The 26,871-nt window shown below is 43.0% G+C and overlaps 1 protein-coding gene across 5 annotated transcripts; it reads left to right on the forward strand.

The window, feature by feature from the left end:
• The first annotated feature begins 663 nt into the window (after positions 1 to 663).
• On the forward strand, positions 664 to 25,504 carry SAG (S-antigen visual arrestin). 5 transcript variants are annotated; one of them, XR_007775952.1, is made up of 16 exons: positions 664 to 756; positions 1,733 to 1,899; positions 2,776 to 2,836; positions 2,947 to 2,991; positions 3,275 to 3,468; positions 6,070 to 6,129; positions 7,264 to 7,331; positions 7,516 to 7,651; positions 8,105 to 8,189; positions 9,957 to 10,029; positions 12,761 to 12,898; positions 13,228 to 13,305; positions 14,937 to 14,960; positions 15,420 to 15,484; positions 19,275 to 19,345; positions 25,072 to 25,165. XR_007775952.1 is itself a non-coding variant. In XM_050965269.1 (15 exons), the coding sequence occupies exons 2-15, from the start codon at positions 1,789 to 1,791 to the stop codon at positions 25,236 to 25,238; spliced, it is 1,305 nt and encodes a 434-aa protein (XP_050821226.1). In that variant the 5' UTR covers positions 664 to 756; positions 1,733 to 1,788; the 3' UTR covers positions 25,239 to 25,504. The 5 variants fall into 5 exon arrangements, 3 of the variants coding, with proteins under 3 accessions (XP_050821226.1, XP_050821228.1, XP_050821227.1); XR_007775953.1 differs by lacking the exon at positions 14,937 to 14,960; XM_050965269.1 differs by lacking the exon at positions 19,275 to 19,345 and having other exon boundaries at positions 25,072 to 25,504.
• Positions 25,505 to 26,871: the final 1,367 nt, after the last annotated feature.

The following is a 26,871-nucleotide window of genomic DNA, read 5'->3' on the forward strand; positions in this document are numbered from 1 at the left end:
TTTAAACATGTATTGAGTATGTGTAATTTCCTTTTTATAAACTAATTGAAGAAAACAGTGGGCAGGCCACCAACATAAACTATTTGTACAATGTGCCCGAGGGTGTCAGTGGCACAACAATAGATAAGCTTTGTGTTAACTCTGCAGTTTATCGATTGTGGAAATAACATATATCTATTGATAATGTACTTGCAACTCTTAGAATAGCCTGTATTTATAGAGACTTGTTCTAATGCTTGCAAGTTCAACATCTCACAAATAGTTCTTTGTTTAGCTCCTTATTAGGCTGCATGATTTGCAGCCCCAATAGAAAAAGAGATGGAGAAAGAGCTTTAGAATAAAGCTGCTTTCCATAACCCTCCTGCTCCATATAAATCTGTGCTGTCTTTACACCCAAGGAATCTGGGAGGATGGCACTGTAGACTCTTGAAGATCTGGGGTCTCTTTAAGTAATACCCAGCACTGCTGACCTAGCCGATCTGTTCTTAATCCAGGTACAATATTTACTGCTTGAAGGGGATTAGTTCTTGAAAATGTGGGTAGTAAGAACTAGAAACCTATTTTCAATTTGGGCTACAAATTGCTCTCCTTTTTCACCAGCAGGCTAGTGAGTCACTCCTACAGACAGGGGAAGATCTGCAGGACCTGTCTGCCTGGAAAATTCACCTTTGTTCAGTGGTTTAGGAGGAGTTCTCATCTTATTGCTCAGGGAACTTTCTCCTCTGGTGGCTGCTGTGGAATTTGGAGCACTGCAAGGTATTTAAAGATACTGCTATTTCTTTCCCTAGTTTCCTCTTTCTCAAATCCTCTGGCTCGTGTTCCACCAAGGAATTCCATGTTGGTCTTGGAAAAGTTGCTCCAACTTTGACAAAGGGGCAGGGGGGATGTTTTCATTTTTCTCTTCAGTCCTGGCCTTTCAAAATACTTCCTTCAGTGAACTGATTCCAAAGGTGAAGTGAAGGACCAGACTTTTCTAGGAGGGAGTCAGAAACTAATTTCTGAGTGTCTGTGTTGTGTATGTTCCTAATAAATGTCGTGCCATATTGTAAAGATTCATAGAGTAACATAAGAAGCAGAAGTGGTTGAAAAATAGATGCAATCAATAAACATTTTCATTGTCTTCTGCAATGCCTAGTTTAATTTTCAAAAGGATATTTTTGAAACTGAACTTTTTTGAGAAGTTGAAAGCTTTAAATTTTTTAAATAATCGTATCATGTGACTGCGATGATCAATCAAAATAGGCAATGCCGAAAAAGGGAAACTGAACCCAACCATGCAGCCACAGAACGATCAAAAGGCTAAATAGTTTTGTTTTGAGTTTTCTAACAAACTTTTGAAAAATGGAAACTTTTTTTTTTTTTGTTTTTTGTTTTTAAATTCCAGTCTGGGTTAAAAGGTCAAATTAAAAAAAATAATCTGATCAGGTGTTTGGCCTGCTTCTGCTTGCACTTATTTATCTTACTCTCCCTCCCAACCCAAAGCTATCTGTGAGAATTTAGCTTCATAACTCCCATTGGTAGCTTGAAAATTGAACTTTGCATTAACTTTGGAAGCTTAAAATGAAAAAAAGAGTAAAATAAAAGGAAACCCTCCTTCCCAGCACTGGAGTTGACTGGAGTTTTCAGAGGGAATAGTCTGTTTTAATGCACTACATTGGTTGGTTAAGATTTTTGGATCCTATTGAACATAACCATAATTTCATTCATCATCTCTTCTTGACACTTGTCTAAGAATCTCTTGCTGCAGGAAGGCTTTGTTCTTTCCTGGTCTCTCACCCATCTGTGGAAATGAGTTGTGCTGAGTCTCATAAGGTGGCTACTCCTTCCTCAATTTCTCTGAAGAACACCAGTCCCCCTCAATCACATGTTGTCTACAAGAAGATGTCCCGTGATAAGGCTGTAAGTAGCACAGTAATTGGCATCTATACCCACTAGTTTGAGCCATGGGTGCACAGGGCCACTGTCTCGCTTACCTGGGGATTTATTTATGGGACACTTGTCTTCACCCCACTTCTTTTGAAAATAATTTGATGTATACTCAACACCATGCCCTAGCAGTTGGCTATGTTAGAGAATCAATAAAGTGGACTACTTGCATTTTAACATAATGACCAATCTTAGATAGGATGGCAACACCTCTCCCCATCACCTCATTGGACATGTCTCTGTTGGCTGCCCAGATGTCTAAATCAAGGCTGACTCGCCGTCTTTCGAGTTCCAGGCAAAAGTCCTTCACTGTACAGCTCCTGTGCCACAGACACAAGGAATTGTGTGGCATTTTTGGAGTTCAGTCCTGCAACATGCTGAGCCCTCTACCCTGATCCAGTTAAATACTGAAGCTCATGAATAGTCCTGATGATTTCAATGGAAACTACTTGTGCTTAACTTTTAAGCATATGCTTTAAAGCGAGGTCGAGTCTTCATTTGTTCACTCTGATTTAAGGTTTTGCGTGCCAGTAATACATTTTAACGTTTTTAGAAGGTCTCTTTCTGTAAGTCTATAATATATAACTAAACTGTTGTTGTATGTAAAGTAAATAAGGTTTTTAAAATGTTTAAGAAGCTTCATTTAAAATTTAAATTAAAATGCAGAGCCCCCCTGTCTGGTGGCCAGGACCCAGGCAGTGTGAGTGCCACTGAAAATCAGCTCGCTTGCCATAGGTTGCCTACCTCTGCTTTAAAAAGTTTTTGCTCAATTGGGTTGGAGTGCTCAGCTCTTGGCAAGATTGATGCCCTGGCTCGTCTTGCCTCATCTGCAATGCCTCCTTCCTACAGGTGACTATCTATCTGGGAAAACGAGACTTCATTGACCACATAGATGGCGTGGAACCTGTAGGTAAGTCCAGCCACAAACTCTTCTTACATGTTTCTTTGACTTAATAAACCCAAATTATTTTTTTCTCCATACTGCTTAATATTTACTCTTTTCTATTTCTTTCTGTCTAGATGGTGTCTTGTTAGTGGATCCCGAGATCGTCAAGGGGAAGAAGGGTTTGTTTGACTTATGCAAAATTAACCCCATCCTGGTGAGAGAATCTCTGGTTGTTGGACATGCTGTCTGAATATGGTCCAACGCTTCAGTCTCATTACAAAACAAACTTAAGATCTTCGCTATACTATAAATTGGAACCAGGTCGGGGCGAGGGGGAGACGCAACAGTGTTGTGACCTGTCTTCCTGGACTCCGTAATTGTAACACAGATGGTCTCTAAGTCTCAGAATCTCTGAATTGGCTGCTCACTAAACGTGTAATTTACTGTGTATGTTCTTTCCAGTGTATGTGACTCTGACCTGTGCTTTCCGGTATGGCCAAGAAGACATTGATGTGATGGGTCTGACCTTCCGAAAGGATCTTTTTTTCTCTAGGATACAGTTGTACCCACCAGTGGAAAAATGGGAATCTCTCTCCCAATTGCAGGAATGTCTGATGAAGAAGCTGGGGAACAATGCTTACCCCTTTGTTTTAACAGTAAGTGCCTCACAAGAGCCTCTGACCCACATCTCCTTGACCCTTATTATCCAGCCTGTCAGCACTCCATGATAATCTGAAGAGGAGATTAATAATTAATCTAATGTTACCTAAAACTCTAACCTTGAGTCAGAGGTTAGATGGCACCATTATTTACCACACCAAATGTGCTAGGGATTTAACAAAGTGGAGGGGTCCTGACTGCGCACAGAAATATTCCTTATAAAGGGAATCATAATGATTTTATGACAACAAAACCCCTTAATGTTTCCACCTCTGTCTCTTGCTCCCCTATTGCCAGAGTATTTGCCTATACTACTGCCTTGTGTACTCATGAGGCTGTCTATGCCTTGAGTCGTGGAACTGATTTTCAAAAAACTCTGCATTTTGCTGGAATATTTATTAAAATTAGTTAATACAATTATTGCTTATGCTTGGGTGGCACCCAAAAGCCCACTGGATTTAGTGGCCTCTTAATGCTGGGTATTGTATAAGCACAGATCAGAGACAGCCTTGAGGTCTTACAGTCTAAAGACACGCATGGCCAAGAGTAAGGGATGTGGATACAGCACAGAGGCAAATGAATCTGGTGGCAAATTGGCCCTGCTTTATTAGTTACATTTATTGCAAATATTTGACTGGGCTGGGATATGAGAGAGAGGAAGGAAAGAAGGGAAGTGACCACTTGATACCTGTGTGGCTATGGGCAGCAGGCTGGATTTTGTATGTTCAGTAGCAGACATGCATCTTGAGGGGTATGCAAGAAAGTAGGGAAGTGGCTGCATGGATTTTAGTGGGGAGCTTTTCCTGTGCATAAGGGGCAGCATATGAAAAAGGATGAGATGTTCAAAGAAGTTGGCTGGTGGAGGAAAAGGCTTGGAATGCTTAGAGGGGAACGGCGAGGGTTGGCAGTGTGATAGGTTTCTAGTTCCGCGAAGTGGGATCAGACTGAGTTATGAAGAAGTTACAAGAAATTTGTATTTGATGTGGAGGTGAGTCAGAGGCAGGCCTCAGAGGGCTGACATAGTCAGAGCGACTAGCCAAGAAGGCGACCTTAGCAGCAGCATTCTAAATAGAATTGAGGGGAGCACAGGGGCAATAATCCATGCCAGAAAAGAGAAGGCTGCAGTAGTCAGGATGTGAAGTGATATGGGCTTCGACAAGAGTTTTGGCTGTGTGGACAAGAGAAGGGGCTGGAGTTTGGAGATGCTGTGTGGAGAAAGCAGTTGGATGTAGAAATGGCCTGAATGTCGCTCTGGTGAGAGAGCAGAGTCGAAGGTGACACCCAGGTTACAGGCCTCAGTGGCAGTCAGATACTTAACCTGGCTGCTGCCACTTCTGTGGCCGTTTTTCAGGATGCCCAGTTCCTTCCCTCCGCCCAGTCTGTCGGCACCTCTACCCCAGCACTTATCCTCCCACCTGCTATCTCCCAAAACACCGTTGCTAGCCTGCTTCCAAGCGTCCTCATGCATGTCTGACCCAGAGACTCATGAAGTCCCCTCAGAACGTTGCTGTGCAAATATTCTTTTACCAGCCTGTCTAGGTGCTTATACTGGCGCCTGTCACTGTATCATCAGAACATCTTAGATACCACTTTGATAGGTGCTGTAGAAAACACTAACTTGAGTAGATCTACAACCCATATATCTGCTTCCTCTTCCTGACCCAGAGACATCCCATTCCCTTCACTCTGCCTTAGAGACCATAGTATCTAGTAGGATCCAGATTTAGAATCTACCATATGCTAATACTGTAGCAAATAGGGTTTCAATTGACTCTGCAGTCTAGGCTTGTGACATGTCTCCTAACCATACAAAATGGAGACCTCTACCAGGCTCAGACTGTTGGGATTTCTAGAGTGTGGGGTTGGTAGAATTCCACAAGTCTCTCTTCCAGGTCATGCCGTTCCAGTGGGGCACAGCTGGAGCCTTTCATCACAAGCTCACATCCTGCCCAGGCCATAAGCAACTGAGTGCTCTTACTCTCTGCTGACTGTTCTAGTGATCTCAGTCTAGTTCCCCATGATCAGATGTCCTCAAACACTATCCTTGGCCTCGTTAGTTCAGTCTCTGTGCCCCTGGGACCCTTACATGAATCTGCTATCTTTCACTCACTCCCCTGAAAGGGAAGCACAATGATCTCCTGGATAAGGCACTGAACCGGAAGTCAAGAGTCCTGGGTTCTAATCCTGGGGCTCTGCTACCAACTTGTTTTCTGACTTTGGGCAGTCATTTCCCCTCCCTGGTTCTTTGTTTCTCCTCGCACCCTTTGTCTTGTCTATTTAAATTAGAAGTCCCTGCCCCAAGGAGCTTACATGTGTACAGTGCCTAGAACAATGGGGCCTCTCTCTCAGCTGGGTTCTCTAGGCACTATTGGAATATAATTAACAATGTCAGTGGTCCCTCCAGTGCCTGGTTGGGGCACTTAGGCAGAATAGTGTGGGGAAGCTTGCCTTGATGCTGCCCAGGCTGCTTTTTTATGGAGAACTAATGGACTATGCTGTCTCAGGCTGTCACTCATGCACCTTTCACGAGCACTGTATCATTTTAGGAGCAATACAGTTGGGGATCTGGATAATTTCTGTTTTTTTTTTCTCCTCAGTTTCCAGACTATCTGCCCTGTTCAGTCTCCCTGCAACCAGCCCCTCATGATGTTGCGAAGGTGAGACCAACAGGGTTTCATATATTCAGTACTTCTACTGAGGAAGAAATTCAGAGGAAAGAGCAAGGGATGCATATCTGGTTCAAATATTTTGAGAGCAAGAACTAGGTAACACAGAAGTTAATGTACTTTCCATCACCGGAGATGTGGCATAGTGCTATCTTGTGAACCACCCAACAGGAAATAAGCTAGAGAGTGGGATGGAGTCAGAGGCATTTTGAGTAACCAGTCTCGTTTAGTAACAGATAAATAGCAGCGTAACAGTTGGGGGGCGGAAAAGCATTTCACTGAAACCTAAGACTCCATTTCCTTCAGAATACTACAGGGGATGTCAGCTGGCTACAAATGAAATAAGTGTTGTGATGTCAGACAAGGTTATATTAAATATTTACTCACATCACAGACACTCACTCTCAAGTGTCTGAAACCGAATGCCTTTTTTTAAGACCAATTGCTAAGATCTCCGATTAATTTAAAGCATATGTGGAAAAAACTTGTGTTACATGTTTGGGTTAAAAAAAAAAACAGGTTAAGATTAACTAGGTAACAAGAGCTGTTACTCAGGGATAATGCATTTTAAAATATTGGATACTTGTCCAAACAACTAGACTGGACTTATGAAAAAGTGATGCAGAAGGTGTTGGGCAGACACTGGAGATTAGCCAAAGGATTTAGCAAAAGTATTTTAGCAAAAGGTTTCACAAATCTTTAAAGAGAAAACCAAATGGGACTTGGCCGCATGTACCTTAGAAGAAATGTCCAATATGCACATGATCCTGCAGGGACAACAGTCAGCTCTGTCTGATTGCAAAGAGTTATTCTTAGACTCCAGGTGGCAAAAAAGGAAGGTTCAATCTGTAAAGGAATTCCACATCTCAGGTGCTGATGTTAGTCATTTTAGAAATACGGGACAGGCTGGCTAATCTTTAAGAAACATGGGGTGTGTTGATCAGAGAGAGTCTATAGCACTTGCCTCACAAGAAAACATAATAGGCTTGGAGGTGTCAGTTGTCAAGTTCAGGAATAAGATTGTCCAAACCCTGAGTATTACACCTGCAGAGTTCCTTGTATAGGAAGGCTGCTAACCACTTAACAAATTTCACAGCTTCACCTTCCCCCCCCTCTCTCTGGCAGTGCTGCGGGGTGGACTTTGAGGTGAAAGCTTTCTGTACAGAGAACGTGGAAGAGCGAATTCCCAAAAGGTAACAGAATGTGTGTGGAATAAGGACAGTCCCTTGGAGCTTGTTCAGCTCTGCTCTGGGTATCTGTGTTCAGATCCTTCCATCAGAAACGTTCCAAAAGGGACGTGAATGCAGGTGAACAACCACTCCTGTGAAATAGGAGGTTCTGCTCTGCGTAATTGCCGTTCTGTTTGCCGCTCCTCAGGAACTTTGTGCGCCTGTTGATCCGTAAAGTACAGTATGCCCCAGAAGAATCAGGACCCCAACCTCAAGCTGAGACCACCTGGCAGTTTTTCATGTCCAGCAAGCCACTGCACCTGAGAGCACGTCTGAGTAAAGAGGTGAGCAGTCTGCCCCAGAGAGTTCCTTTTGCTCATTGCTCAGACGCAAATACCTGCTTCATTGCCCCAAGACCACTTCTCTGAGATGTTCGTGCCTGGATTCAGTTTTTTCTGAGTTGCCCTAACATTCAAGTGCTCTGACACCATTTCTCACAGTAGTTGCTGTGGGCAGTAGTCAGGAATGGAGTGAGTGAGCTCCTTCACTGGTGCTCTGCTACACAATTCAATAGTGACTGACTAGTGAAGTCAGTGGAAAGACTCCCATTGGCTTCAGTGGGCTTTGGGTCAGGCGGTAGGAGCTGATGGTGTATGTACCTGGAATAGTTGATTCCCTCTCATCAGGCCATAGGGGGTTCTGTTGCAAATGGCTGAGAGTAGCATTGTATTTTTTAAATTGTACAAGCTCTTCTGCTGGGTTGTGTGCCATGTGCTGAGCCCATCTGACTCTTCCAGGTGTTTTACCATGGTGAGCCCATTCCTGTCACTGTCACTGTGACCAACAATACAGAGAAAACAGTGAAGAAGATCAGAGTGCTGGGTGCGTTTTTACTGTTGTCCTTAATCCCATGGGAGCTACGTAGGGTGGGGTTTGTGTTTCATCCTGTCATCAGAGCTGGAACCTATTAGTGTCCCTCACTTAAACAGACCAGGGGTCACCCTGCTCCATTCCATCTCCCTGTCAGTGTCCCTTTGCTGCTTCATAGCCTCTGTTGCCCTTCAGGAAATAGGACTCTCTGGAGCTGTCACCCTGTCCCTCCATGGCCTTCTGCTAGGAATTGTCTATGCCAGCTCTAGATGTGCCTTTTCAAAGTGTGCATGATTTTGCACTGCTTTTCGGCCCATCACTGTTATAAATGAAATGACAGCTGGCAAGAGAGTTCTCGTTATGGGAGACTGCCAACCTTAGAGCACTGAAGGGGTTCCCCCCTTCTCCCTGAGGAAGGCCAAGGGCAGGGTGTTGGTCCAGTACTGCTTGGCTTTAATTTGTATTCTGGTAACACCTAAGGGCCACAACTAAGATTAAAACCCCATTGTATTAGGCCATCTACAAACACCTAGTGAGAGAGAGACAAAGGATAGGAGGGGAAAGAGAGGCACAAGGAGTGCAAATGACTTGCCCAGGGCCAGGCAGCAGGTCGGTGGCAGAGCTGGCAGTAGAAAGCAGGTCTCCAGAGTCCCAGTCCAGTGCTTTAAAGCATGCTGCCTCCTCTGTGGGAAGGTGATGGTCTTAAATATGTGAGATGCAGAGTTTGAGTGAGCAGCAGGACACTTGGTAGTTGTCAATGGGGAATTATCATTGAATGTGGTTATTTCTAGTGAGGTTCTGTAGAGATCAGTTCTGGGCCTGGCACTGTTCAATGTTTTTATCAGTGATCTGGAAGTATATATAACATCACTGCTGATAAAATTTGCAGACGACACACCGGTCGGCAGAATGGTAAATGGCAGGGCAGTTGTACAGAGTGACTTGGTAAGCCGGGCCATTCAAACAAAATGTGTTTTCATACAGATAAATGCCAGATTGTTCATCAAGGAACAAAATTCAGGCCATGCCTACAGAATAGGGGACTATATCCAGGGAAGCAGTGATTCTGTACAGGAGTTTAGGGTCATAGTGTATAAGCAACTCAGCATGATCTCCCAGTGTGATACTGCAGCAAAAGGATGAATTCAGTCCTTGGCTATATAAACGGAATGAGTGAGTAGGAGGAGGGTAATGGTGATACCCCTGCATACAGCATTGGGGAGATTTGGTACTGGAACGCTGCATCCAGTTCTGGTGTCACATTTTAAAGAGGATATTGAAAAATTGGGGAGAGTGCAGAAGATAGACACAAATGATATGAGGGCTGGGTAGAAAATGCCTTACAGTGAAAGACTTAAATAACTCAATCTGTTTATCTAAAAGATCAAGAGGGGATTGATTGTGATCTCCACAGGGAGAAAATACTATTTGTCTAAAGCCAGACAAATTCAAATTAGAAATAAGGTGTAAATTTTTACCACTGAGGATGATTAACCATTGGAACAAACTACCAAGGGAAATGGTGGATTCTCCATCTTTTGATGGCTTTGGGACCCTGTAACTTCCTGGAAGTTGTGTTTAATGAAACACACATTATTGAACTCAGTGTGAGGGTAACTGGGTAAAATTCTAGAGCTTGTGTTATACGGGAGGTCTGTGAATTGTATGGGCTGTAAGTGCTGTCCCTGTTCATTCCTTCTTGAGAAGGGCAGTTGTTTATATGCTGTCTATATAATTGATTCTGTCCCCTCACTCCTGTTTTTGTTCTTTCTCTCTCAGTGGAGCAAGTTGCCAATGTGGTTTTGTACTCAAGTGACTATTACACGAAGGTTGTAGCAATGGAGGAGATGCAGTGAGTATCTGATTGTCCTGCTTTTCCTTCCCTACTCTGCTCAGTCATTTCCTTCACTCTCCTTTTAAGTACCTTCTCTCACCAGAAATTAAAGGCTCTCAGCTATGGTCTGGAGCTAGTTTCCTGGTGCAACCCTGCCCTGCCATGCTCAGACTAAGGGGATGCTGACAGAGGTAAGCTATCATGTTTCTGATGCTCAGCCCCATTCTCTCTCTCCACTCCATGACCCGGATGAAAACCAGTTCACTTGATACACTGAGATTTCTCTTGCCAACTATAATTTCGTTTGAAACAATGGAAAAGACATGAGATGCGGGTCTTGTCTCCCACCCAGCCAGGGACTACCCCAGCCCTCCACTCAGGGATCTGAAAAGTGGGATATTCCAATGCATAAGAACGGCCATACTGGGTCAGACCAGTGGTCCATCTAGCCCAGTATCCTGTCTTCCAACAGTGGCCAATGCCAGGTGCTTCAGAGGGAATGAACAGAACGGTAATCATCAAGTGACCAATCCCCAGCTTCTGGCAAACAGAACTGAGGGACACTCAGAGCATGGGATTGCATCCCTGCCCATCCTGGCTAATAGCCATCGATGGACCTATCTTCCAGGAACTTCTCTAGTTCTTTTTTGAACCCTGTTATAGTTTTGGCCTTCACAACATCTCCTGGCAATGAGTTCCATAGGTTGACTGTGATAAGAGCATAAATCCATCCCATCCATCTTTTAAAGGAGTTTCAAAATGACGACTTGTAATTGTCACCCCCAGGCTATGGCTGGCTTACAGAGCACTCTTCTGAGAGTCACAATAGCTGTGCCACATCCTGCACTGAAACTGCCATAAAATCCCATTCAGGGGGGTTATTTTATTTTATTAAATTTAGTTATAGGCTTTCAAAACTGTCAGGCACATCCCCAAAATACCTGCTTAACTGAATAACTGTAATCGATCCTTCAGAATTGAGTGTCAAGTCAATGAAACGCATCTCTTAAAATAGCAGTCTGTATATATTTACCCGGTTTTCAATGTGTAGTTAAGATCACAGTAGCTGTGTAGCTATTACTAGTGAGTGAGACTTTATTAGACCAACAATTGAGTAATAACATACTAGCCTGAGCTAACCATAAAACAGTCCCTTCTAGTGATGGGTGAGTTTCCAGGAAAACAGGGCTTGATTCTGCCTTTGGTTATGAATACAGTTCCCAGAGAGGGCAAAAATGGGCCCACAGCTGTTATGTACGTTGAGCTGTACCTTTGTTTTTGATTCCATATCCATTATTTTTATATCTATTGTTTTTTAAAAAAAAAAACCCACCATGTTTGTGTCTTCTACATAATTTTAAAAAATCCCCAAACCTAACAATCTGCATCAAGTCCGCCCGTGTATCCTTGCCAGATAGCCCAGATAAAGTAACCAACTGGATTCTGGCGCACAGCGTGGTGACCTACCTAAATGCCAGTCCTTGGCCTGCTGCCCGCTCATCAAGTGCTTGACTGGGAAAAAATGAGCTTTGCAGTCCTGAGTTAGTTTGTTTTGTGTAGACTGGAGCACTAACACATGAGTCATGTAATGCTCCAGGCTGTAAGCCTAAATGGTCTATTCAGTAATGTAGAAGGGGCTGGTACCAAGGGATAGAGTGCTGAGTAATTAAAGAGAAAAGCAGAGTTGTTGTCATGAGTGACTTATCGATTTTGATCTGAGATTAAGTACTGTGACTTATTTTGCTGATATTCCATTCACACTGGGAATTTATTTGTGGTTTCTTGACATGATTGTGAGACTTAAGAAACTCAGTTTACCTTACTTATCCAATAGGTGACTTGTTGTGGGTCTACATGGGGAGCGGTAGAAGGATCTCTCGTCTTGCTGAAAACTCATGGCAGAGAGTCTGAGTCTGGGTCAACTGACTCAGACTAGTGCTACAGGGCTAAAAATACCAGCGTAGACATTCCAACTCAGGCTGGAGTCTGCGCTATGAACCCACCCCCCTCACCAGTTTTCAGAGCCTGGATTCCAGTGCAAGTGGGAATGTCTGCACAGCTATTTTTAGCCCCATAGTGCAAGTCTGTGAGACCAAGTTGGTTGACCCAAACTCAGACTAAGACTCACTGCTGCAGGGTTTTTGTGGTTTTGTTTTTGCAGTGTAGACGTATCCACTGCTCCACAAATTGCAATGGCTGGAAGTGAAAGCTAAACAAATTCAGGCTAGAAATAAAGATGCAAAATTTTAACAGTAACCCTTGGAAGAACTTACCAAGGAGGGTGGAGGATCCTCCTTCGCCTGAAGTCTTTAAATCAAGACTGGATGTGTTTCTAAAAGATATGAGGTAGTGCAACCAGAAATCAAGGGCTTGAAAATTAATTGGATGAAATTGAATGTCCTTTGTGTGGCAGGATATCAGACTAGATCATAACGGTCCCTTCTGGCCTTCATGCATGAAAACCAGTTACATGATCATGGTATTGAAACCACTTGCTCCATTTTCAGGAATGCTTTGAAGTTTGGTTTGCTAGTATGGACAGGGCCTGGCCTGAAATGTTGGATTTTCTGCTTTTGGTTGTAGATCAAGGCAGACATAGCTTTGTTTTTAAGGCATTTTTTTTCCTGGAAAGTACTGAGCAGTTGGTGCCCGGCTCTGCAATCTGTTCTGAAATTCCCATAACCAGATCTGTACTTAAACTGAATTTGTTTCTCTCTCCTCTCTCCCCCAACTCCCAATCCACTCCAAGGGAGAAAGTGCAGCCAAATAGTATCATCACCAAGACATTGATACTTCTGCCCTTGCTGGCAAATAACCGTGAGAAACGGGGCATAGCCCTCGATGGAAAGTTAAAGGATGAAGACACCAACTTGGCTTCCAGTACCATGTGAGTCCTATTCTGAAGGTACCAACTGATAGAGAGTATCAGAGGAAGCGAGGGTAGAGAGAGACTGTCCTATAATATCACATTCAGTTTTGCATATAGGTTGAGTTGGAAGAGTGCCTTATATTCATTCAGGCTGGGATCTGTTTCACCTTGGTATGTCCCCCAGGATATATTTCCAGGTGTGGAAGGGAATCGGCTGTCCCAAGGTCTCTCAATATGTTTAATACCTGAGAATGGATGTGCTTACTTGGCTGCTTGACTCTAGTCATCTGCTAATAGTGCACTGTGTAGTGCTCATTCTGTTTGTTTTTTCTTTTTCTTTCCTGTAGTATTAAGGATGGGATAGACAAGACAGTGCTGGGGATTCTGGTTGCCTACAAGGTGAAGGTGAAGCTCATTGTCTCAGGGTAAGAGCAATGCACTTGGTATCTGTATAGAATAGAGATGGAAAATGTGTCCATTTTGTAGAGGAATACCCAGTACAGTCCATAGTTAGGACAAAGGGGGTGCAGTCAACATGCTGACTTGACATTGGAAGCCTCTAGGCAATGTCATCTCACTTGGCCAGCCCTAAATTCTCCCCAGTCTGTAAGGGGAGAACCTTCCTCAGATGCTAGATGCCCCTGCAGCTCAATTCTGAATGTAACCTCCTCTCTGATTTTGAAAATTGTTTTTTTTTTTAACACTGTAAGAGTGCAAATAGAGCTTCAATCAAAAATGTATCTCCAAGTCATCACTTGTCTGCTGCACAAGGCTGAGATGCACACCCCTGGGCCGAAACATGCTATGGTCCAGCCTTCCACCCACTGAGCTTACTGGGAAATGCTGGTGTTATCCCCCACTACTTAGTTCCATGGGGGAAGTTCAGCTTCCTGATATCACTGCCAATATGGAAAGGGACAAAAATAACTCTCCGCTGGTGGGAAGTGTTGATTTGCCCTTGCATTCAGCATCACTGGATTCTCTCTGTCTCTATCCTCTTATAATCTAAAACAGGGTCAATGGTTTGGCTTGTACTTATGATAAAATAACTATTGTCTTGCATGGTCTCCTGGCTTGTGTTTTGATCCATCCTGTGGATTTAGGGGGCAGCTGTGAATGGAGTCATGCGAACATTTGCCGTTTTGAGGTTCAGAACCCCCTTTCCTCAGTCCATAAGATGGATTTGACAAAGTAACACTTATACATAAGTATCACCTAATCTGATTCTTTAAAGTCTGATTTCTTATTCTTGCTTAATTTTTTGAAGCAGAGATGTTTATATTTGAGCATTGCATTGTGCAGGAGAAGAGAGAAAAGTCATGGGGGTGTTTGGGGAAAGGACCAGTGGGAATTGAATTCAGTGGAGATGCTGCTATAACTCAGTGGTTCATAAACTCATCGAACGACTAAAGATCTGACGGACAACTCTTCGCAGCCTCCAATTCCAAATCCCACCACCCCTTTCCTGCAGCACTTGATTATATCCGGAAAAAAAAAATACTGAGACCATGTGAAGATGAGGAAAATGAGCTCACTGTAATATAATGGGATGAGGCTTCCTAGTGGTGCCCACTCCACCATTTGTATGTTAATATGGAATCTTTCTTCCATGTCTGCAGCCCTTACTGCTCTAATTTCTCTAGCTCGCTTTGGTTCACTCATGTGTTTGCTACCCCAAATTTTGGAGTCCTCTGCGGAATTGATCATAGCTGAATTTACACAGAAGAAGCACCCAGCAAAGATAGACATTAAGTAACAATGCAGTGTGTGGAGATGGGCTTTGGGTTTCTCTAATTGTATTGACCTAAAGAACCTCTTGAAAGCCTTAGGAGCCTGGATTGTGCTCCAGTGAGCAGGAAATATCTGTGTGGAAGCCTTGCAGATGGACCATCTGGAAGTTCTCTGGACCATCAGAGCCCCACCATCGGAGCCATTGTGCTAGATGACTGAAGAGAGAATAGGGCATGGGTGGTTAGCTGGAGGCTTTTTCCTTTTTGGATGTATTCATGGAGCAAAGACCCCATTACAAGCACTTTTTGTTTTTCTGTTTACCTAGCATGCTGGGAGATCTCACCTCCAGGTAAAGCTGCTACATTTTCTGCCTTTTCAAACCACACAATCATGGCCATGACACTTTGCCTCCTATCCCCACCCCCTGCATAAATTAAAAACCCCTTAACCTGTTAGGTCAAAGGACACTGAATAATCCAGTGTGATAAAGATATCCATGCTTTAGTTATGTGCAAGGTCTCTAGAAAGGAGCAAAACAAGTAACTTAGGACTAAGCACAAGCCTTGTGCTAGAAGCGATGGTAGAGGACAGCAATGGCTGCAGTTGGGTTTTGAGCGAGCAAATCAGAACTTGGTGGTTTTGGTTTTTGTGCGGGCAGGGAACTTTGAATGTAGCTGAGTTTTAGGAATGGATGGAACTGGACTTCACATCTAGTAGACACGGGTAGATCATACTGGGGAGGTGTAGCATGACTGGAACAGGAGTTAATGGGCATGTAGGTATGATACATTCTCTTCTCTCCCCAAAGTGAAGTTAGCACAGAGCTGCCATTCCGTCTCATGCACCCCAAGCCTGAGGAACCAAACATAAGAGGTCAGTAATGCCACATTTATGCTTTCACTACTTACGTGTGTTGCAATCTCTTGCATATTATGATGCTCGCTATGAATGCCTTGATTCCTGCTGTAGGGGAAACCTCAAAATAATATCAGAACAGCCATACTGGGTCAGACCAATGGTTCATCTAGCCCAGTGTCATGTCTTCCCACAGTGGCCAGTGCCCAGTGCTTGGGGAATGAACGGAAGAGGGCTGTTAACAAGCAATCCAATATCTGTTGTCCAGTCCCAGCTTCTGGCAGTCAGTGGTTTAGGGACACCCAGAGCATGGGTTTATGTCCGTGACTATCTTGGCTAATAGCCATTGATGGACCTACCCTCCATAAACATATCTAATTCTATTTTGAACCAAGTTATACTTTTGGCTTCACAACTTCCCCCCTGGCAGTAAATTCCACTGTAAATTGACTGTGTGTTGGGTGAAGAAATACTTGCTGATTTGTTTTTAAACCTGATGCCTTTGATTTAAAGGGATGGGGTAAATAACACGTCCCTATTAATTTTCTCCACATTAGTCATGATTTTATAGACCTCTATCATATTAAACCCCTCCTCCCCCAGCAGAAGAATCTCTTCCCAAGCAGGGAAGAGACCTGAACTGAGTTTGTTGTGCCAGATAACCTCAAAACATATGTAATGGGCAGGTGGGTGCTGAGGTAATATTTATGTTAAACTCTATTACTTCCACCCTATTTCCTGCACTTCAGCTTTACTTTTTTGCTGCAGCACTGGTCAGAGTTCTGTCTTTTTTCCAAAATGTTCAGAAAACATTACACAGAGTTAAATCTCAGGGCTATTGTATGTAAAACCTTGAATATAGTTAATAGTCCCTAGTCAGCTTCAAAGAAAGAGTATCATAGAGTTTCTTAGTAATCAAACACTTAATATACACAAACATTGTAAACAGCATTTGGAATACTTATGAATAACTTTTTTAAACAAAAGCTATCAGATAGTAAAGTCCTTGCGCTTTGATATCTACTGTCAAAAAGTGCTGTGTAAGAGCTAGATATTAGACAGACTTCTCCATTTTTATTACTTTTACACACTTAAATGCAAGATTTCAATATTTACAAAAGACGTACAACTCTCTGTTTTTAACCTGCACACACACAAACATCCCCTCTGATTTTCTTTGAGATGATTTCTCAGGCTTTATCGTATGGCCATAATATGTAGCGTGTGTCACCTGGACTCTTCAGAGTTTGAGAAGAATGGCAGTCTCCCTCTGCTTTCCAAATGTGTCACAGCCTTGTTAGCAAACAAATCTGGGATTCTTATAGCTAGCAAAATTCCAGTCTTTGGATTAATAGTTGACTGGTTTTAGTTGCTGGTCAAACAGAAATCTGTAGCCTGTATCCAGGGTGGTACAAGCCCTCAAAGCAAACACCATCTCTTGGTCAATCAGCTACTGAGTCCGCAGGGCTGTCTTCATCTATAGTATTTATAACCTTTCCCCCATGAGCTCTAATTGGCTCAGCTCTCAGATGGTGCATATGTGAGGAACCTGTAAAACTGCTTGTCCTAAATGGAACCGTCCTAATGGGTGCCGACTTCTCCTCTTTCCCCTTGGTGCTCAACCCCCACTCTGCCCTAGCCCCACCCCCACTCAACCCCTTCCATGAGACCCCACCTCCATTCCAACCCCTTCCCCAAAGTCCCCACCCCAACTCTGCCCCCCATTCTAACTGCTTTCCCAAATCCCTGCCCCGGCCCCACCTGCTCCCCTGAGTGCGCCATGTTCCTGCTTCTCCCTCCCCCACCCCCGAGCGTGCTAACGCTGCCAGACAGTTGTTTGGCAGCGTCCAGGCGGGAAGCGCTTGGAGGTAGGCGGAGGAGCAGGGATGGGGCACGCTTGGAGGGGAGCTTGGCTGCCAGTGGGTGCAGAGCACCCACTGATTTTTCCCGGAAGGTGCTCCAGCCCCAGAGCACCCACTGAGTCGGTGCCTATGCGGGGCCTCCTATACCACTTCAGAAACAGGTACACTATCTAATAACTGACACGCTTTATTGCTGGATGTTTCTAGGCCCTTCTAGCTGAGTTGCCCTGCCTTCTGCATGTGTACAGAGACAGTATTCAAAGAAAAATTCCTTGCTCCTCCACTGTTTCTCTCTCTGTCTTTGGGCACGCAAAATAAATAACTAAATGCCCAAAGCTAAAGCACAGCTTTATGTGCAATCCTGTTGTGCCCAAGAACATAGCTATTGCTCTTTGGGATGAAGCGAGAACTACAGGATAAGTTTAGCAAAGAGGTGACACCAAGTCGAATGAGCAAACCAACCCTGATGTACCGAAAGGAAAGGTCGGAGGGAACAAAAGGGAAGGGTTCTGTAGAGATGGGCATTGTGTCCTAAACTGTAACCCCCACTTGAAAGGGACAGACATCAATCCTGTCGTCTTTAATCTGCGTTGAATTAGAGGATGACACTAGTACCGAGAGAGAGAAACAACACAAATCAGGGCACCAACTAAAGGTCTTGTCTGTGTTAATTTTGCCCTTGTTAGGAAGTGAAACTCAGTTCCAGCTAACATGGCTCTGGATGGGTTGTAAGGTTTTCATAAAGCTGTTCAAGGCTGGGTAGTCACCTGGTCTAAAAAAAGTGATCTAATTCTTAAAAACATATTTGTATTAAAGCCATGCCGAGCCAAGGCAGCCACCATGCCACGAACTGAAGGAATTTCTAAAACTGTTTCTCATACTAGATTTCCCTTTGATGGGAATCTTAAACTGCACGACAGAGAGAGAAAAATGTCACACCAAATTGGTAGGCAGAACTATAACTAGCGAGACACCTAGTGGCCGTAAAGTATATGGCAGGATATGTTGAATAAATAAGACAGCGGAGCTCAATATTCTAACTCCATGTTAAGAAGTTGTGCCACCAAATCAAAAAAAAAACTAAAGCATTTGAACTAAATGGTTGCTCCATAGCAGTGTTAAGGAGACACATGGCTCCACAAATATATGAGAAACACAACTCTAAGCTTCGCACATTGACTTTCGGGGGAGGGAATGAGTAACATGGTTTGTTACTCCGCAAGCAAGCAGATTAAAGAAGACAGTGTTGCCAACTGTTGTGACTTTATCATCAGGAATGTTGTCATGTTTTGGAGTCTGTCTTAAAAGCCTCAATGGCTGGAATCAAGAGCGCATGAGAATCTCACCTTTCATTTACAATATTTCTAACTCTCATGGCTGCAGAGAAAAGCTTGAAAATATTAGCGAGTATAACCGGAGGGCTCAAAGCAGGAGGCAAATCAAAAGAACCCAAAATCTCATGGATTTTTTTTAATTGCATGATTTTTTGTGTGTGGCATGGTGTGTTGTTTTTTTTTGTTTGGTGTTTGAACGCTTGCTGTCAGCAAAACCCTCTTCTACTTCCCCACACTTCAGGCAGTAATTTTGGTAGAAGAATGTAGAGTATCAGGAGAAAAGGAGGGCAGGTAGATATCACATCTGAATATATGCAGAGTGCTTCAAATTAAGACCAATTCCATGTTTTCAAGAAGTTGGCATATACATTCTCTCCATGCATGTGTATAAAATATAAACATAGGGCACCTTCACACACACGTGGAGGGGAAGGGGGGAGACGTTATAAGGGACATTGTGCCAACCTTGTATTTGTAATAAACTTGCTAATTTTGGAAAATTTCCATTGCTGATCTCCTTTTAAATAGAATATCATAGGGATTTTTAAACTAAAGATTGCTTTACAGAAATCAGAACTCTTTTTTCCTTTTCCCCTCTTGATGTTTATACAGGTCTTTCCAGCAAGGGATAAACTGATTAACTGTGCAGAGGAAACAGTAGAAATGACTGGAGATCTTCAAGGGTAACATTTTTCAAATGCCTAAGTGATTAAGGAGCCAAAGTCTCATTGAAAATCCATGGGATTTTTCAGCTCCAGAGTCATGTAGAGCACAATTTTTGAAAATGCCTGAATCCCATTGTCTTAGGAGGCCCTGAGTCATTTCTGAAAGCAAAACAAAGCTCCTAAATCATCTAGGTACTTTTGCAAACTTTACCCAAATTGCTATCAAATGCACAATGTAAATAAATGGCGTTTGGGGGGGGGAAACACTTACCAGCTTTTCAGGTCTAGTGACTTCAGTAGATATCTTTTCAGACATAATTGTTGTTTGTTTGTTTGTTTTTTTCCTTTAAATTTATTCCCCCAAAACATTCCCACAACTAAGTGTTTGTCTTCACTGCAGTGTTGGGTCAAGATATAACTTGTGTTACCCCTAACCCACTTCCTGTCCACAAATACATCTGTAGCTCGAGTTGAAGGGTGCTTTAAACTCAAGCTAGCTGGCCCATCTGGGTGTGAGTTGAAGTTTGAGTGTTGCTGATGTTCAAGCTAATAATGCAGTGACCAGCTATAGGCTCCAGCTACTGTTTGCACAACTCCTCAGATGCTAATCCAATTGCTTTGTGTAGCTTACCTGTCATTTTTCAGTGTGGCCACTCTTACTTGAGCTAGGCTAACTTGACTGTACTGATTCAGGTTAGGTGTTGCAGTGAAGATGAGCCCTACATGTAACAAACAGTGAGCACATCTGTATGTAGACCATGGCTAACATTGGGAATCAAATCTGATTTGTTGCAAAATAACACTCTAGATGGACTTGAACTTCTGTGGACTCAGATGCTTGGGATTAGTTATCCGACTGGGAGAGTGTAATACTTCGTCCTACTGTGAATGAGCTTGGGGCCTGATCCCAGCAAAGATACTTCTTTCTGGATGCCTAATTGTTATTCCTATAATTCAAATAGAATGGCAACTGAAGATTACAGGTTTGATTGATGCTGACAGCTGTGGTATTTGTTTGGAGCTACAGTTCATTACATAAGCATGTGTGCGCACATGCCCTCATGTTCAAACATTAGGCAATTTAACCATGGAAGTAGACCTGGTGCCTCTGTGGGAAAATGCTAATGCCAGAGCCATGAGGTCTTCCTCTTACTTCAATCCAGTCTCAGCCAGAATATAGATCTTTTTTTCTTGGCCTTAAAAAAGGATACATTGGAAATTCAGGATTGCAAAACATCCCTCTCAAACACTCCCCCACCACATCCTCTTACCAAAGAAGCAGCCCATATATCATTTGCTAAATCACAGTTCTCTCTAACAGTTCATTTTTAGGTTATCATACAGATGAAAATAGTAGATTTTCTATAACTTAATAACAGGACAGACTCACCAGTAATTGTGTAGGGAACCCTAAAAGCAGTTAATTGGGGAAAGAAATGCCTTCACTTCAAAAAGGAAAACACAATGGATAAAATAAAAAGTCCCTTTGAAACCTGCATAGCAGATTTAGAAACACAGCATGTGTGTTTTAGGGTCCTACAATAGAGAATTAAACCTACCAAATTAAGATGGTAAACTGAAAATTTTTCCAGATCCTGCAGTTTCTGGCTTCCTGTGTTATCTCTAGTCACTATTCCTGTTAGTGATTTCATGCTTTTGATTTGTGATAGTGATTCCACCAGTTTTTCACTGAACTCTGAGAAAAAAGATGTGCTTCGTTAGTTCCAAATTAGATGTTATTTCATTAAGTGGATCAAAAGTTAATTGCAGAGACTGAGCTGCAGCAAACAGTGTTTAGGGAATCTAGAAGCACCAGGAGATAGACTAATTCTTGTAGCTGATTGTGCAACCTCTAAGAGGGATAGATAAATGCATTTGTGTGGGGACTTTGAGATCAGTTGTCATCCTCATCTTTTCTGTTCCCTTCATTATTGCTGATGAGCTAAAAGTTACCAATTGTCTGTTGTGCCTCCCTACTTACTTTGCTGTCTTTTTTTTTTTTTGGGTGGGGAAAAGGGGGGGGCAGGATGCAATTGAGAAACAGGAAGGAGATCACTTTATAAAGCCAAAAATATAGTGGGATTAAAATACCAGGGGAGAAAACCATATTGAGATGCCCTTGGTGGGCTGAGCTAAGCTCATTCCACCTCTGTTTCTCCCCCTGCCCCATCACCACCCAAAAAACTCACCCAGGATTATACAGGGTCAGAGTAAATAGAATGTATCCAGTATCAGCATGTTTATTTGTGCAGGGAGAATTGAGCCTAGGGAATCTCAAACAAAGTGTGAAGCAGAGGAAGCAGTCGAGGATTCGGTCTCTTTCTCTCACCACATTTTCTACTGGTCCATGCTGGCACAGCACCATTGAAATAAATGGAGCTGTGCTGAGTTGCATCAGCAGATTTGTCCCTTAAATGTGTTTATAAGTGATACAGTGCTGTTTTGAAAGTTAAAAGCTTATATCAGAAGTGTAGGGCTATGGATAACTATTCTCTCCTTTTTTTATTTCTATGCCTGGGGGATGGACAGGAATGGATTACTACCTTTCCTTTCTCAGATTTCTGTATAGTTTCCGTGCCTTGGATTTCTCATACAGTGTGTACACATTGGTTGCATCTCTTTAAACCTTATTTCATACCTGTAATACACTTAGCTACATAATAACTTTCAAAAATTACTAAAATTGAAAAAAAAAATCAGTAAACATGCTTCACCACCTCCCCCCAAGAGCTAAGAGAGGATAAAATCAGGCTTATAATAGAAATTACCATCTGTCCCAAGTTTAATTCTATAGATTTACTGCTCTGATTGCACAATGCAAGCTTATAGCACCGTGTGATGAAATACTACTTTTTGTCCTGTGAGACACCTCCACAAAGTCTGAAAGGCTGAGTTGTATTTATTTAGACATTGGATTGTTACAAGAAATTGCATAGCCTTGTTCAGGCTCTTGAGAACTTTAGCTTCAGGATAATTGTACATGAACTAAGAGGCAGAGGATGACATTACATCGGGGCAAGAATCTGGCCCAAGCTCTGCTAGAGTGTGTTGGCCTTTAGCTAATGAGCCTATAGTAAGGAAAGGCTGCTGTAAGCTAAAATTAGTATAATTGCATCTTTTGGAGCATAATCTTACCTAGCAGTGTGTCATGGGCGTTATGGTGCTGCATATAGCACAGTACCTACCTATGTAACTCGTCTCCTGACAAACTCTAAATCTGACTAAAACAGTACATGTTTCCCCCTTCCCACTATATAAAATTGACTGTGTACTGCACTTTTGGATACCACTAAGCTTCGCCCACATCAGTGATGTCATCGTCTCCTTAGTAACTATCATACTTCAAATGGGAGAAAAAGCAAAAGACAGTATTTAAAGAAAAAAATTGAACACCATTGATTCAAAAGCAAAACGGTGTGTGATGGCAGTGGTTGAGACCACTGGGTGAGATTCATACATCCCAGATTTCTTAATGGAGTCAATGAGTACAGTAAATGATACTCTGAGTATGAAATACAAACACAGGCCCGTGCTTTAAAAAAGGATCCACTAATTTTAGGTGGTTCTGTTTATGGGTTCTGGGTCTGATGCACTTTAAAGGCCTGGTTTTCAGAAGTGCTGAGAATCATCCGTTCATTGACTTCAGCTGGAGTTGTGGGTGCTTAACACCACTGGGAGTCTAAAGCTCAGTGTCCTGAGTTTGGCACCAAGTTACTAAGACACCCAGAATCACTGACCACTTCTGGGACAGTCTGGCCTAGCTGGCTGCAGTTAGGCTCAGTGGGATGGGTGGGTGATGCAGCTGTCATCGGGTGAGCTAAAGTGACCAGAAAAGCAGACTTCCCTCCAAAAAATCCTCCACCACCACAATACAGTACACTCTGCTTAATCACTGCTCATAGACTCATAGATTCTAGGGTCAGAAGGGACCAGTGTGATCATCTAGTCCGACCCCCTGCACAAAGCAGGCCACAGAACCCTACCCATCCACTTCTATAACAAACCCCTAACCTATGTCTGAGTTATTGAAGTCTTCAAATTGTGGTTTGAAGACCTCAAGCTGCAGAGAATCCATGGAGAGATCGCTGAAAGCACCAAGTTAGCGAAAGGAAAGCGAGCAGCAGTTAATGCTGCCTCACTGGGAAAGCATAGGCTAAAATCCCATCATGTGAATGCATTCACCTAGTGCCAAAGGGTTAAGTGTAAGATTTAAGCAAGTGTAAAATTCTGAGCTCTGCACTCTAAAATAAAAGCTACCAAAGAAAAGAGCTGAAATGTGGTCTCTACCACTTTCTGTCTTCTGTACAGTGTGTGATTTAATTGACTTAATGCTTATTAATGACTTCTTCCCCGTTTAAGCTGGCTACTTATTTTAAATAAGAGTGACAGACCAATTAAGAGGAACACCGTGTCACAAAACAGTATCACCTCTGCTTGGTACTAATAGGTGAGCACACAAACGCCTTTCACAGCAGTTGTTCCTAGCAAGCCAGCGTGGGAAGTTCTTTTTTAGCTCCTTAGCCCCTTTGATGTCTGAGCTCTGCTAATGGAATGTTTCCACTAAGACTTTAGTTCCATATTACTCTGTTTCAAGTAATTATACTGGAATAAACTCTTATTTCCAACCGAGGGCAGGTCTACACTGTGGGGCACAGTCAATCTTATTTACACAGCTCCAGCTACACGAATAGCTTAGGTTGACTTTTTGCAGTGTATACACTGCGCTGGGTCGACGAGAGAAACTCTCCCGTCGACTTACCTTATGCTTCTCGTTCTGGAGGAGTACCGGAGTCGACGGGAGAGCGAGCAGCGGTCGATTTAGTGGGTCTTCAACCCTCGGTGGATCGATCGCCATGCGTCGATTCCCGCAGTAAGTGGAGACAAGCCCTGAGTGTCCACATGGGGAGTTATACTGGTATAGCTATGGTATAGTTACACTGCTGTAGCTATGCCAGTCAGTTTCCACATGTAAACAGGCCCTAAGGTGATTTAATTTTGCTTCATCCGGGCACCTTTATTTTATCCACTGAGATAGAGTTCACGACATAAGGCTTTTCTGGGTTGCTCCTCAAGCTCCAGAAAAAAACACCAGTTCCTAAACCAGTTATTATTTTGTCTCCTTATTTTGTGAGATTCCTGTTTAGCTTTAGAGTAAACTCTATTCTAACCCTCTGCTGTGTCTCCTCTTTCCTCTTTTATGCGTGCTGGTAATTACAGTGATGGAGAGGTATGAAGCTTCTTTTTAATATTGTCCCGCTGGTCATTCTAGCTCCTGGTGAATTAATGCATCTGAAATTCTCCTAGTCTTGTCCGGAACCGTAATGTAGAACGAGCAAGATGAGACCTGTTCCACAGGCTAATTCTAGTAGTCTGTAAAGGCCCTTCCCATTTCCAAGCTGTCCAGCTGGAGATGATGCTATTCAGCAAGGAAGGACATTACAGCATTTAGTAAACTTCCATGGCTACTATCCTGACTGGTGTAGAAAACACCTGCTGACTGCTGTGCCAGCTGGCTCAACAGGGCTGGGTTGTAGGCATGTGATCCAAAGCCCATTGAAGTCAATGGAAAGACACCCATTGATTTCAAGGGGCTTTGGTTCAGGACTTAAGACACCACTGGTGAAGTGAGAGGGCACTGCATGTAAGGGGAAGAGAGAAGTGATGATGAAGGGCTCCCAGTGGAAAACTGAGCTTGGTATGAAGAGGTATGCAGTTTTGAAAGGCCTGTCTTTCCTTCATTTCAGTGCCCAGGATGAAGACCTGGTATTTGAAGAGTTTTCTCGTCAACAGCTGCAAGATTTGGACGAAGATGAGAATAAGGCTGTTTCTCCAAATGATGAGTGACTTGGAGAACTGGCTCCTGGAAGAGCTATGGGGTCTGATGGTAGTTACAAACATGTTTAGGATATAGTTTTTTGTTTGTATTAAACTGCCAGGTCTTGCTGTTGTAATGTGATATCTCTAGGTGCGCTGTCAGCAGCAGGGATCAAACTCTGGAGCAGTGGATATAAAAGCATGATCCTCTCCTGCCTGGACTAAAAGACCTGGCTTTGTTAGCCAAAGGATGTAACAGACTCAAACCTCTGTGGTTCAGCCAGTAGAGATGAACAGAGAGGATAATGAGTCAATGTTTATTTACGATGCTACCAAATAAAAAGGTGATTAAAGTCAAACTGATGATGTATCTGTAGCATCTGAATTTTCTCCTAATGTTAGATCAAAGAGCCACTGACTCAAAAGTTCTAGTTAATTAAGTTCTGGTTATCTTGACCAACAAACTGCTTGTGTAATCTGAGCAAGGGGAGGAATGGTTTGAAGGGTTACCTAGCTAGCCCTTGGTGATGTGCTAGAGCCCCTCAGTGGCTTACAAGGAGCTGCTGTTTGGTTTTCTTTTGATCACTTTTGCATCTAAATTCTGTCAAGGTCATTGAAGAAGATTTGCACTGTGAGTCCAGCCCCTGCCATAAAGCATGCAGTTTACTTCCCTTTGTGAAGGACTGTAATTTAGCACTAGCAAAATCTGATAATGTTTTGTGATCTCATGATCGTTGCTTCAATCTTGTTTTTTTCCCCCAGTGGTTCTCAACCAGAGCTTTGTCTCTAGTCAGCAGTATGTTTTGCAAAACTTATTCTGCACTGCTTGTAATGCTGTGCTACACTGCTCATTTAACAAGGTGGAAAACAGCCACCTTAGTAAAGATGGATGAGCAATCTGCATTGTGCATTAAACTGAAGGTTTTACCCCATTAACCAAAACTCCTGCACACAAACAGGAATTGCCGTAACAGATTAGACCAGGGTTTTATGTAGTCCAGTACCTTGCCCGACAGTGGCTAATATTGGATGCTTCCGAGGTAGGTGCAATAAAACCCAAAAGCTGGACAATTATGTAATATTTTTTCCCATAGGCAGGTTTCTTCCTAACATCCGTTAGAGACTGGCTTGTGTGCCCTAAAGTATGAGTGTTTATATTCTTCCAAACTTTGGATTTTTTTAAACATACTATTGTTTCTCTGCATGTTCTCATTATCCATGTAACTGTCTAAACCTTTCTTGAATCTTGCTGAGCTCTTGACCTCAATGATTCCACTGGCTAACTGCTTTATGTATATATAGAAATATCCTTTTTGGTTCTAAATATGGTGCCTATCAATTTAATCAAATGTCACCGTATGAGGGTGACTTGCCCCATTAAGAGCTTGAGAGTGGGGCCACCTAACCCCAGTTACTAAGAAAGCCCGCATGAGCGCAGGGTTACCTGATTCCCCTGTAAAGAGCAGCAAGAAGAAGCCAGGCTGCTAGTCCTGAACAGGGAGCGTGAGTTCATTCCCAGGAAGAACAGAGTGGTGGATAGAAACTGCTGGAGTGAGTAAGGCGTCAGCAGAGAAATCTGGGGCATGAGACACAAGCCCAGAAATGCACTTGAGAACTTTGTTGAATGTTTTGTTAATTTAACAAACCAGAACCCAAGAAGGGCTGTGAAGGTACAAAAGGGTTTATGATTTACTGAAAAAGTCCTTGAAGGGGGAAACTGAGGCAAGGGG

This window comes from Gopherus flavomarginatus, chromosome 8 (assembly GCF_025201925.1).
Source record: "Gopherus flavomarginatus isolate rGopFla2 chromosome 8, rGopFla2.mat.asm, whole genome shotgun sequence".
NCBI classification, from domain to species: Eukaryota; Metazoa; Chordata; order Testudines; family Testudinidae; genus Gopherus; species Gopherus flavomarginatus.

What these genes read in the sequence shown, in the direction of transcription:
- SAG (XM_050965269.1), top strand. Translation starts at nt 1,789, where the DNA reads ATGAGTTGTGCTGAGTCTCATAAGGTGGCTACTCCTTCCTCAATTTCT. An exon ending in CTTACCCCTTTGTTTTAACA is followed by an intron (nt 3,469 to 6,069) that starts GTAAGTGCCTCA and finishes TTTTCTCCTCAG; the next exon opens with TTTCCAGACTATCTGCCCTG. An exon ending in CCCCTCATGATGTTGCGAAG is followed by an intron (nt 6,130 to 7,263) that starts GTGAGACCAACA and finishes TCTCTCTGGCAG; the next exon opens with TGCTGCGGGGTGGACTTTGA.